The 13,361-nt window shown below is 42.3% G+C and overlaps 1 protein-coding gene across 5 annotated transcripts in view; it reads left to right on the top strand.

Annotated features, from left to right (window-relative positions):
• ADGRA3 (adhesion G protein-coupled receptor A3) overlaps window positions 1-13,361 on the top strand; it is a 121,914-nt gene that overhangs the window by 34,231 nt on the left and 74,322 nt on the right. For 4 of the 5 annotated variants that reach the window (XM_030563224.1, XM_030563226.1, XM_030563225.1 and 1 more), the window contains exon 3: window positions 11,303-11,374. The exons of the other annotated variant lie outside the window; for it this stretch is intronic. In XM_030563224.1, the coding sequence (XP_030419084.1) occupies window positions 11,303-11,374 (72 nt within the window). The remainder of the gene's footprint in view (window positions 1-11,302; window positions 11,375-13,361) is intronic. 5 annotated transcript variants of the gene reach the window in all.

Here is a 13,361-nt window from a genome sequence, read left to right as displayed (position 1 = left end):
GCTTTAAGGTGGTGGTGGACCAACTTCCACAGCACTTGATCTCCACCAGCTTCCCTGACTAATACCAGTACTTCACACCACTGTATGATTCAGGAACTGATGATCACACTAGAAACTATCTCAAGTCGATTGACAATAGACAGACATCCACTGGAATTCTATCAGTTCTTTGTAGGTCACATTTAAAATGCTTTTTTCTTGATAACATTGTTTGTTCTTCAAGTTTTGACCCTATGAGTGCTCTGATGTAGGTGTGTCTGCGTCCCTGCATTGCTGATGTGAGAACGTTGATAGCAGTCCATCCCACCTGCGCATGCGCTGCTCCTTACTTGCCAGGAGGAGCAGCCAGTGTGTGCAGGCAATCCTCCTCAGTTCGTTCTCAACCCGTCCCTGGCTAGAGACTGAGCTAAAGATGTCCTTTCAAGGATCATTAACTCCCTTTAGATTTGCTAATTTTAGCTTCCCTTGAAGCCATTTTCTTTCATTACCTTGTTTACATTTTATTTGGCAATGCCTTAAAAAAGAAAAACAAAAAAGAAAGAGTTTTCCTCCTGCCAACCTTGGTGTGGGGGACCCCTTTGCACAAGGGTATGCCTGGCTCCCCAGGCTTCAAAAAGTGCCTCAATTGCAAGGAATCTAACCCAGCAGCTGACAGATACTCGCAGTGCATTTTGGGGGAAAAGCACATTCCACAAAAGTGTGGCTTATGCCAACAATTGAAGCCCAGGTCCAGGAAAAACAGAGTTAAGGCTCAAACTCCTGCCCATGGAGTCAGCCCTTCAAGCCCCAGAATCCTGGTGGGAACTCTCACTGCAATGTTTTACCTCTTAGGGAGGTGAGCCCAGAGAGACAGGCCACTCACACAGAACCGCTAAGAGAAGGTCTGTGAGCCGAAAACAACCTTCCTGCTGTGACAGGGAGAGCAGATAAGTTGATGGACCAAAGCTGAGGTATTGGCAACATGGCTTTATCATATGAACTGTTTTTAATAGATTGCTACAGGAGTGTTTGACTGTATTTATTTCAAAATTTACTTTAGATAGTAAACAGTTTATATAAAGATAACTTCATCATGCTGGCTGAACTTTATTCAAGAGAAATATTTTTAAAGTGGTGATAAGTTGCCTTGTTATTTGTTGCTAAGATTGTAAATGCATCTATCAACAGAATGGCTAGTGGGGAAAAAGGCAACACCTTCTGACAAGACTCTTTATCCTCAGAATGGTTCTAATGTGGTTTCTCCATTTGCTCACCACTGTTATATCTTTATTTAGAACCTGCTCTTGAACCTCGAGGCTGTGACAATTTCACCAACTGTGGGTACATTCAGTATCTTTCAAGAATGTTGAAGAGCTACCAGAGATAACTTCTGTATTTCTCACTTTTCAAGAGCACAAAATTAACTCAGTACTGACAGATAATTTATTAGTAATTTTTTTTTTAGTGAGACAATTAACTGCTATGTTGATGCATAAGAGGTTTTAAATTGATTATTTTAAGACACTCATGTAGTTTAAGTCCAAAGTTAAGGTTTTGCTTTTTTTTAAGTACATACCTAATCAATAGACTTCTAGTCAATATGCATGAATTTAGAAATCTGAAAGGTGTTCTGTTTTTTCAGGGGGATTTAAGCATTCCTCTGCAGTGTTTGCAGCCTAAACATTGCAACATTCTAATTGCATCAGAATCACAAAGTAAAGCTGACTATAAATTAAAGTTAAACTAGTCTGTTGCCTAAACTGCATGTAATGCAAAACCAAGTAGCATAAATATGAAAAATAAGTAAAGTCGTTTTTAAATTATTTCAGTGCTAGTAATTGTAGCTATTTTTAGTCACCAAGTCAATGACATTTAAGCATGTTCTTAAGTGCAGACTTGAGCAAATGCTTAAATACTTTCCTGAGTCCAAGCATAAATGTTTTGTATAGCTTCTGTGAAAGGTCTGGCAAGTGTTAGATTTTTAAGAGCTTTTGGCATTTTTTCTTTGAGAAGATAGTTTTAAGTTTGGCACATTATTTATGGTTATAAGTAAAACCAGTTCATTTTCTCTTCCAACCCCAAGTCCCATATACGCTTGCTTCCAGAATTTTTAAACTTAAGTTGTTCCTTGCCACCAGCCTGTATGTATAATTTTTAAGTGATAAAATTTTAAACATCCACCTCTCTTCATATGGTTCTGTGGCAGCTGAGATCTGGTGAGGTTCTTGAACTAGCAGTTCTTCTTCAAGTAGTGTCCCTTTGACTACTCCACTTTAGGTGTGCTTGTGTCCCTGCATCTAGGACTGGAGATCTTTGGTAACAGTGCCTGTTGGGCCACATGTGCTTTGCCCCATCTTGCGCTGTGAGTGGCAGCAATATAACGCTATGAAGTCCAGTTGCCCTCTGTTGATTCTCAACAGCCCTTAGTCCAGGATAGAATTTATAGAATGCTCCCCCTTCCGGTAGTTGAAGGCTGCTATCAAATTCCCTCCTCACTCTTCTTTTCTGCAGACTAAATAACCCAGTTCCTTCAGCTTCTCCTCATAAGTCATGTGCCCCAGCCCCCTAATCATTTCTGTTGCTCTCTGCTGGACTCTCTCCAATTTGGTTACGTCCCTTCTGTAGTGGGCGGGTGCAGGGGGGACCAAAACTGGACTCAGTACTCCAGGTGTGGCCTCACCAGTGCCGAATAGAGGGGAATAATCACTTTCCACAATCTGCTTGAAATGCTCTTACTAATACAGCCCAATATGCCATTGGCCTTCTTGGCAACAAGGGCACACTGCTAACTTGTATCCAGCTTCTCGTCCACTGTAATACCCAGGTCCTTTACTGCAGAACTGCTGCTTAGCCAGCCAGTCCCCAGCCTGTAGTGGTGCATGGGATTCTTCCTTCCTAAGTGCAGGACTCTGCACTTGTCCTTGTTGAACCTCATCAGAATTATTTTGGCCCAATCCTCCGATTTGTCTAGGTCACTCTGGACCCTGTCTGGACCCTCCAGCATATCTACCTCTCCCTCCACCTTAGTGTCATTTGCAAACGTGCTGAGGGTGCAATTCATCCCCTCATCCAGATCATTAATAAAGATGTTGAACAAAACTGGCCCCAGGACTGACACCTGGGGTGCTCCGCTTGATACTGGCTGCCAACTAGACATTGAGCCATTGATCACTACCAGTTGAGCCCGACTATCTAGCCAGCTTTCTGTCTACCTTGTAGTCCATTCATCCAATCCATACTGGTTTAACTTGCTGGCAAGAATACTGTGGGAGACCGTATCAAAACCTTTGCTAAAGTCAAGATATATCACATCTACTGCTTTCCCCATATCCACAGAGCCAGTTATCTATCATAGAAGGCAATCGGGTTGGTCAGGCATGACTTGCCCTTGGTGAATCCATGTAGACTGTTCCTGATCATCTTCCTCTCCTCCAGGTGCTTCAAAATCGTTTCCTTGAGGACCTGCTCCATTATTTTGCCAGGGACTGAAGTGAGGCTGACCAGTATGTAGTTCCCTGGTTCTCTTTCTTCCCTTTTTTAAAATATGGGCACTATATTTGCCTTTTTCCAATCATCGAGGACCTCCCTTAATCGCCATGAATTTTCAATGGCCAATGACTCTGCAATCACATTAGCCAATTCCCTCAGCACCCTCAGATGCATTGCATCTGACCCCATGGACTTGTGCATGTCCAGCTTTTCTAAATAGTCCTTAAATTGTTCTTTTACTACTGAGGGCTGCTCACCTCCCCATACCGTACTGCCCAGGGTAGCAGTCTGGGAGCTAATCTTGTCTGTAAAGACTGAGGCAAAAAAAGCATTCAGTACTTCAGCTTTTTTCACATCATCTGCCACTAGGTTGTCTCCCCCATTTAGTAAGGGTCCCACGCTTTCCCTGACCACTTTCCTGTTGCTAGCATACCTGTAGAAACCCTTCCTGTTACTCTTCACATCCCTTGCTTGCTGCAACTCCAGTTGTGCCTTGGCCTTCCTGATCATATCCCTGCATGCTCGAGCAATATTTTTGTACTCCTCACTAGTTATCTGTCCACATTTCCACTTCTTGTGAGCTTCCTTTTTGAGTTTAAGCTCACCGAAGATTTCACTGTTAAGCCAAGCTGGATGCCATATTTGCTATTCTTTCTGCACATCAGGATAGTTTGTTCCTGCACCCTCAATAAGTCGTCTTTAGAATACAGCCAGCTCTCCTGGAATCCTCATATTAGCATCTCAGGGGGTCCTGCCCATCAAGGGAGTCAATATCTGCTTTTCTGAAGTCCAGGGGCCGTATTTTGCTACTCTCCTTTCTTCCTTTTGTGATGATTCTGAACTCAACCATTTCATGGTCACTGCTGCCTAGGTTACCACCCACTTCTCCTTCCTCTACCAATTCTTCCTTGTTTTTAACTGCAGGTCAGGTTGGTTTGACATTATTTATTCTTGAGGCTGGCTTCCTAGCTACACCTCTTGGGATTCCTGAAAGAAGTCCACCCCACCATGGAAGATCTTCCATTTGAAGGCTACAAATTATTTTCTGAGCAAACTGATGAATTCCTCCATTCATTAAAGGATTCAGGAGGGACATTACATCACTCAGCATCTATACTCCAACACTGAAGAGAAGACAGGGTAGGTACCAACCTACCCCAAGATCTCAACTTCTATCTTTCCTCCCACAATGACACTACAAAATACAATGCACTGCAGACAACAGAGGCCTCCCTCCCTCCCCCTCAAGCATAGCCAGACCTCAACACACTTGTGTGTGCCCCATCCACCTACCTCAAAACAAGTTTTGAGAATTTAATTGAAACCTTGAGATGCTTTTCCTGGGCCATGTGGTGCAACCATCAAAAATACTGCTTCAGTCTGGCAACGATTTGATCCCATTCTACCAAATGTGGTGGAAGATCACCTCTGACAAGTGGGTACTGGGAATCACCAGCAATGAGGTACTTGATTCCATTTTTTTCCCTCTTGCCTATCCACCCCCCTCCCCATCGCTCTTCAGGGATCCTTCTCACGAGCATCTTCTTCGAGATGAAAGAAATCGTGTCCTACGATTGGGTGCTGTAAAGCTAATCCCATTGCAACTCAGAGGGAAAGGATTTTATTCCAACTACTTCATAATTCAAAAGAAAAATAATGGGTGGAGGCTGATCGTAGATTTAAGAAACTTCAACAAGTTTGTGAAACTGCAATGGTTCAAGATGGTCATGTTATCAAAAATAATCTCAGCACTGGAACAGCGGGGGCTGGTTCTCTGCCCTCAGTCTCCAAGATGTTTCTTTCCACATCACCATACACTCTTCTCATGGGAGATTCCTCAGATTTGTCTTGGGGTTGGAGGATTATCCTTTTAAGGTATTGCCCTTTCCACAGCACCCATACCTAGATGATTGTCTGATCAAAGCTCCTTCTTGAGCTGATGCACTTGTAGTCATATGAAAGATGATGGACCTCTTCCCAAAACTAGGCCTCAAAATAAACACGCTAAAGTCAACATAGACAATAGGACAACAACTGGAATTTATCGGAGCCCATCTCGTTGCAGTAGAGACCAAAGCCTTCTGGCCAACCCACAGATTTGCCACAATAGTCGGTCTAATTACCCACGTTCAAATCAGTCCACAGGTCTTGGTCAGAATTTGTTTACAGTTGCTCCGTTATATGGCAGTGGCCTCATTCATGGTAAAACATGCCAGATTACATATATGCTGCCTCCAGGCCTGACTCTAGACAGTTTGTTCCACACAGACACAGCCTCTACAAATCTCTGTAGATACCACTGAAAGTCAGGGACTCACTAGACTGATGGTCAAAACCCTACAATGTCTGTACCAGAATTCCCTTCCTGCAACTATCACCATCCCTTATTCTGACAGCCGACATCTCCCTACTCAGCTGGGGAGCACACCTACAGAACCACACGGTACAGGGCAAGCAGTCCCCATCAGAGTCACTGTGCAGTTCACAATGCATGCCTACACTTCTACCAGCACTCAGGAACAAAAACATAAGGGTAACAATGGATAACATCACCTGCATGTTTTATATCAACAGACAAGGGAGAGAAGTGTCAATTCCTGTGCACTGAAGTGCTAAAAATTGTGGAACTGATGCATCCAGCATGGCATCAGTATCTTGGCCACATCCATACCGAGTCACCAAATACCTCAGTGGACTCTTGTTAAGCAGGAAAGTCTCACAAGAGAATGAGTGGAAGTAGATACAACAACCCTACTAGCAATCTTCAGCTGGTGACAATTCCTGAACATAGATCTATTCGCTACACCAGGAAACATGAAATGCCCACTATTAGTTCAAGGATGAGCCTGGGTCATCAGTCTCTTGGAGATGCTTTCCTTATCAAATGGAATGCACCTTTCCTCTATGCCTTTCCAGCTTTTCCCTTACTATTCAAGGTGCTACACAAGGTAAAAGTAGAAGAGGCCAGAGTAATCCTAATAGCCTCAACGTGGCTCTGAAAATATGGTATCCTTACCTATTGAGCATGGTGGTTTGTCCATTGATATCCCTTCAACTGGCTCCACACCTCCTCTCTTAGGACGCACACCGAATTCACCATCTGAATCTGGAGCTTAAAAAAAAAAAAAAGCTTCTCCGTCTGAAGGCATGATTCTAGGCTCATGAGGTGACCTGTTCTGAAGGAGTAAAGGAGACCCTTTTAAATAGCAGATGCTTCATCACATGCTATATTTACCTTCGCAAATGGCAAAGGTTCCAGACTTGGTGAGACAACAAACGTCACAGCGCTGAGCTCTCTTTTACCACACGTACTAGATTACATCACAGAGCCCAAAAAGTCAGGACCATTCACAAGTTCCATTAGAGTACATCTTGCTGCCATTATAGCATTCCATCATAAGGCTGATGATCATTTGGTATTCACCCATTTGATGATACAAAGATTCCTCAAGGGCCTTTAAAACCTATGCCCAGAAGTCTGAGATCCCATCCCACCTTGGGATCTCAACCTAGTCTTTTATACTGCCTCACCATTTGAATCCATGGCGACCTGTTACTACATACACCTATCCATGAAGAAAACCTTTCTCATAGCCATCACATATGCTCGATGGATAGGGGAAATAGGGGCCACAGTTTTCTTCCAGGATAAGGTCACATTATGACCACACCCAAAGTTGCAACGCAAAGTATCGTCATTGTTTCATCTGAACTAACATAGTCAGCTTCAATCCTTCTTCCTCAAACCACATGAAAAAAAGCAAGAAGCCACATTACACACCTTAGATATTAGAAGGGCCCTGGCCTTTTATCTTGAAAGAACTAAACTGTTCAGAAAATCACCAGGATTATGTCTGTCTTTTGCAGAAAGATCAAGAGAGTCTGCCATATCCAAACAAATGCTCTCAATATGGATTTCAGAATGCATTCATCTTTGCTACCGGCAGCATAACCTACAACCACCGCTAGGAACTCACACCCATTCTACTCAATTGCTTTCCACTTTGATAACCTTCCTGAAAAGTGTGCCAATTATGGACATTTGTAAAGCAGCTACCTGGATGTCAACGGATGCATTCATACAATGTTACACAATCACCCAGGAATTGCCATCAAATACATACTAGGACAGACTGTCCTATTCTCTTAAACAAATCCAACTCCAAAGCCCCAGCCTACTAACTAAGGGCACTGCTCTACGGTCACCTAAATTGGAGCACTCATAGGGAGGCTACTTGAAGAAGAAGGGAAGGTTATTCACCTTATGTAGCAACTGAGATTCTTCAAGGTGTGTCCCCCTGTGGGTGCTCCACTACCAGCCATCCTCCCCTGTCCTTAGGAGTTCAAACATAGACTCTGCGGTAGAGAAGGAACTGCATGCGGGTAGTTGAACTGCTGAGCGCTATATACCCGCTGCTCACAAGGCAAGACGGGGAAGAGCACATATGTGGTCCAGCGGGCACTGCTACTGAAGAGCTTCAATCCTAGACACAGATGCAAGTGCACCTAAGGTGGAGCACCCAGAGGAGAACACATCTCAAAGAACCTTGGTTACTGCACAGGGTGAGTAACTCTCACTTCCCAGGTTTAAACAAGAAAGGGCTGCAGGAAGTATCTTAGGAGTCTTTGATTCTGGAATTCACCCCACCCCCAATGGTCTGTAATAACCTGGATTAATAGACTGCCAGGGCATGTTGCTAAAATTTGTTCTCATAGGTTTTTCCATGGGGCAGAGTTTCAATTTAGGTGGATATAGGACAGTGAAGACACGGTAATATGGGCCATATCTACAGTTCTATTTATTTGTATTTTGTGCATTTGTGAATGTACCTAAAGCAATGTAAGGGGAATTTAAAATAATACTAAGAAATAATCCAAAAAATAAATGCCTCCTGTTCTCCATGCGCAAGATATGGGAGATGGGAAGATAGTGTGTAGTCTTCTCATATCTATCATAGCATCAGTAGCTAATTCAGCAGCACCCTTGAGGGAAGCTGGCTGTATTGTCCTCCAGACTCCTGGGTTATTGTCTCTTCCCACTGTTGTTCAGAGAGAAGGCGGACTCCTTGTCATTGCACTGGGAAGGATAGTCCAAATAAGTGAGATGAGAAGGAACACTCCATAGAGTTATACTTCCATGAGACCTTACATTCAAAGCACCAAGCTACAAAGCTCTCCTTGCCTAAAAAGATCCTCTCCAGATACCGGAGAATCGTTTAGTAGTGAAATTTACACTTGATGTAAGCATTCGTGCGTGACCATACAGACTTTATCCCCTTGTTTGAGTGATGTGCGCTTTTATCTGGTGGCAGAAAATTAATCAATGTAGTAGATTTAGGAGATACTTCTATTCTCCCCCTCCTCACCTTTAGCTGGGGATTTTAGATTTCCCCGTCTCCCCAGCTTTTTAATTTTTTGGATTGCAGCAGCAATTCGGTAGCCCTAGCGTGATGAGCAAACATTTAGAAATAAATGCATTAAATCTATGACTAATCAAAATAAATACAGATATGTATTTAGACTTCAAGGATGAAATCTTGGCCCCACCGGAGTCAATGAGAAAACTCCCAATTGATGTCAGTGGGGCCAGAATTTTACCCAGAGAAATAACATAAGAGAAGTTTGAGATTAAGTGGGTAAGCAACCAAGAGTTTGAATGAATAAGGAGTTGGGAACATTTTTTAGATTTCTTCTGCTGTGGCTGTTTATTCTAAAACTATGTAAATAGTGGCCAGACAGATAATTTCTCTGTCTCAAATTAAAAAAATGTGTGTATTAAAGATAAGAACCAAAAGCACAAATCAAACTTAGAGCTCATAAAATAACGAGAAGTCCGGTGACACCTAAAAGACTAACAGATTTATTTGGGCATAAGCTTTCGTGGGTAAAAAACCCATTTCTTCAGATGCATGGAGTGAAAATTACAGATGCAGGCATAAATATACTGGCACACAAAGAAAATGGAGTTACCTTACAAATGGAGAACCAGTGTTGACTAGGCCAATTCAGTCAGGGTGGATGTGGTCGACTCCCAATAATTGATGAGGACGTGTCAATACCAAGAGAGGGTATTGCTTTTGTAGCAAGCCAGCCACTCCCAGTCCCTATTCAAGCCCAAATTAATTGTGTTAAGTTTGCAAATGAATTGTAGCTCTGCAGTTTCTCTTTGAGGTCTCTTGTTGAAGTTTTGTTGTTGTTGAAGGACAGCTACTTTTAAATCAGTTGTTTAATGTCCAGGGAGATTGAATTGTTCTCCTACTGGCTTTTGTATGTTACCATTCTTGATGTCTTATTTGTGTCTATTTATTCTTTTACGTAGAGTCTGTCCTGGTTAGCCAATGTACATGGAAGAGGGGCATTGCTGACACAAGATGGCATAAATCACATAAGTAGATATGCAAGTGAATGAGCCCCTGATGGTGTGGCTGATGTGGTTGGGTCCTCTGATGGTGTCACTAGAGTAGATATGGGGACAGAGTAGGCAATCGGGTTTGTTACAGGGATTGGTTCCTGGGTTAGTGTTTCTGTGGCATGGTGTGTAGTTGCTGGTGAGTATTTGCTTCAGGTTGAGGAGCTGTCTGTAAGCTTGGACTGGCCTGCCTACCAAGGTCTGTGAAGGTGAGGGATCATTTTCCAGGATAGGTTGTAGATCGTTGATGATGTGCTGGAGAGGTTTTAACTGGGGGCTGTACATGATGGCCAGTATTATTTTGTTGTTTTCCTTATTGGGCCTGTTCTGTAGTAGGTGACTTCTGGGTACCCATCTCGCTCTGTCACTCTGTTTCCTCACTTCCCCAGGTGTGTATTGTAATTTAAAAAATGCTTGATAAAGATCTTGTAGGTGTTTGTCTATGTCTGAGGGATTGTAGCAAATACGGTTATATCTTAGGGCTTGGCTGTAGACAGTGGAGCATGTGATGTGTCCTGGATGGAAGCTGGAGGCATGTAGGTAAGTATAGCAGTCAGTAGGTTTCTGGTATAGGGTGGTGTTTATGTGATCATCACTTATTTGCACTGTAGTGTCCAGGAAGTGAATCTCTTGTGTGGACTGGTCCAGGCTGAGGTTGGTGGGGTGGAAATTGTTGAAACCCAGGTGGAATTCTTCCAGGGCCTCCTTCCCGTGGATCTATATGATGAAGATGTTTTTGGTGTAGCTCAAGTAGAGGAGGGGGCGCTAGGGGGTGAGAGCTGAGGAAGCGTCTTTCTAAGTCAGCCATAAAAATGTGGGCATACTGTGAGGCCATGTGGGTACCCATAGCAGTGCCGCTTACTTGAAGGTATAAGTTGTCCCCAAATCAGGACACATCACATGATCCATTTGTCTACAGCCATCCTAACTCCATCTGGTGTGCTGATCCAAGGCCCTGATCCTACACCATTGAAGTCCAGTGAGAGCTTAGATGTTGAATTCAATGGGCACAGGATGTTGCCTCCCTTTCTTTGCTCAACAGTTTGTTTATACAGAGCAGTAAAACTCAGGTAGCAGAAAAGAAAAATCAGATTACATATTGCTCAATTGAGGTTAATATCCACTGTAATGAGCATGATGTAAGGGTGGGAATCTGTCAAAGATATAATATATTACAATATGGTAAGAAATACAATTGATGGTATTTAAATGAAAACAAGAAATGTTTATATCCCTTATTGTGGAAAAATATCAAAGATAATGAGTAAAATTTGAAAAGTAAATATGTATTCTCTGCTTTCTGACAAAAGTCAGAAGGAAGCTCATTTGCAATTTAAAGGTGTTCAGTTCTATATATAAAAAGTCAGTTTCTCTGCCATAAATTTTAATATTTGACCTTTCTCTTTTGCACTTTTGTTTTAACAGGGACCTAAAGAACAATCTTATTAGTATTATAGATCCAGGTGCTTTTATGGGGCTTCCATCTCTTAAAAGATTGTAAGTATCTTATTTAGTTATATGATTTTTTTTTTTCAGATTCCAGGTTAAGATTGAGAGGTTGGCAGTTTAAAAGCAAACAAAATCACCATGTCCTGTAATTGAGCACATTTAATATAGGAATCATTTAAATACCACACACAAAACTTGACCATTTTCAGAGCTGCTTTTCTGAGTCAAACCATGCTTTGGAGAACTACGTGGCTTGCCAACCTTTCATAACCAGGTTCATTGGATATTTTCTGTCAGTAATTGCGCTATCACTCTCCCTGTGTATTATGTCTTGAGCCACAAGTGGCTTCATATTCATCTAAAGCTTTGATGTCATCAGGAATAACCCTCTGAAGTACCGAGAACTACTTCGTGGTGGCTTCCTTGAAAAGGTCATAGAAGAATACCAAGTCCCTAGTTATTAATATCTTAGTGAAAGTTACAGTACTGTTAATGCCACTTTATTAAGGTGTGCCAACTGTCCTATTAACATATTTCTTGGATTTATGTCTAGGCTGTAAAAACTTGCCCCAGAATGAAACTTAGAAAACAAGATCTCAGCAGGAGAACCATCCTTTTTTATTCCTTTCTCTGAAAGATTTTCAAAAATCTGTGGGGCACCTTTCAAGTTACAGAATTTTTAGTGATGTTTAATATCCATGAACTGTGGTGACCAATGCTCTAGAAATATCTTGGTAGCTCCTAATTAGCTAATATTATAGGCACTAAATAAATCGGTCAGTGAGGTCTCAGCTCAGGAAAGTATTTAAGCATGTGCTTAAAATTTAAGCATTTAAAAAAAAATTAAATGCTTAACTGGCTTTTCTAACAGCTCGTTTCTTTGGTACCTCTAACCTGCTCATGTGAAATAGTGGGAGTAGACAGCACAACACTACAATGGCTCAAATCATTAATCTCCCACAGAACTCTGAGAGTGATGACTGCTAACTGCTCCTCTTCCCTAAAGGTCCTCACCTGTGGAGTGCTGTGAAGAGTTATAAAACTGTCAACAGTTGTATGTCTTGTTCTCCATTGATGCAACCCCCACCACTATGGGCTAGTCTACACTGGCAATGATAAAGCACTGCTGAGGAAGTGCTTTAATGTGTCTTATGTAGTCACAGCAGAGCGCTGGGAGAGAGTTCTCCCAATGCTCTAAAAGAACCACCTCCATGAGGGGCTTAGCTACCAGCACTGGAAGTGCGGCTCCCAGCTCTGGTGAACTGTCTACACTGGTGCTTTACAGTGCTGAAACTTGCGGCGCTCAGGAGTGTGTTTTTTCACACGTCTGAGTGAGAAAGTTGCCATGCTGAAAAGTGCCAGTATAGACAAGCCCTAAGTTGTCCAAATATTGTCAAGACATCAGGTCTTGGATGGAAAGCAGCTGGTTGAAATTCAGCTCAGCCATACTGAGATAATGCTGGCTGAAAGGGAGAAATGTTTTGTAAGAGCTTGTTTGAAGTGATGTGAAGTCTCTGGGTCCTGTTTGACTCCTCATAAGGCTTGGATGTTCATGTAACGTAAAAATACCATTTTTACCTCCATTGTGCAATGAGCACCTTCCCACAGTGTTCTGTGTATTTATCTTCTCTAGATTGGGTTAGTGGGAGATGCTGTATTTGAAACTTAATATGAAAACAATGCACAGGCTGCTGCTGATCGAAAACCTCTATAGTTTGGGCTGCTGTGAACTCAAGCCTATCATCTGTTGCCAGTTTAAGACCTTGGTACTATCTTCAAAACAACTAATGGACCAAGCCACAGCTGTATTATATCTACTAACTACTGAGACAGTTGTGCATCATTGGGGGAGTGCAGATTGCAGGGACCATAATGAAGCACCTGATAGCTAGAGACAAAGCCTTTTTGTTTGTGGGGTTCTGACTATGGAATGAATTTCCAGAGGAGTTTAGGCAAATCTAGAGATCACCTTTAGGAAATGGTGTAAAACCTTCTTCTTTGGCAAAGTGTTTCCACCATTTAAAAAAGAATACCA

This window comes from Gopherus evgoodei, chromosome 5 (genome assembly GCF_007399415.2).
Source record: "Gopherus evgoodei ecotype Sinaloan lineage chromosome 5, rGopEvg1_v1.p, whole genome shotgun sequence".
Lineage (NCBI taxonomy): Eukaryota > Metazoa > Chordata > Testudines > Testudinidae > Gopherus > Gopherus evgoodei.
This window is presented reverse-complemented; position numbering and strand designations above follow the sequence as displayed.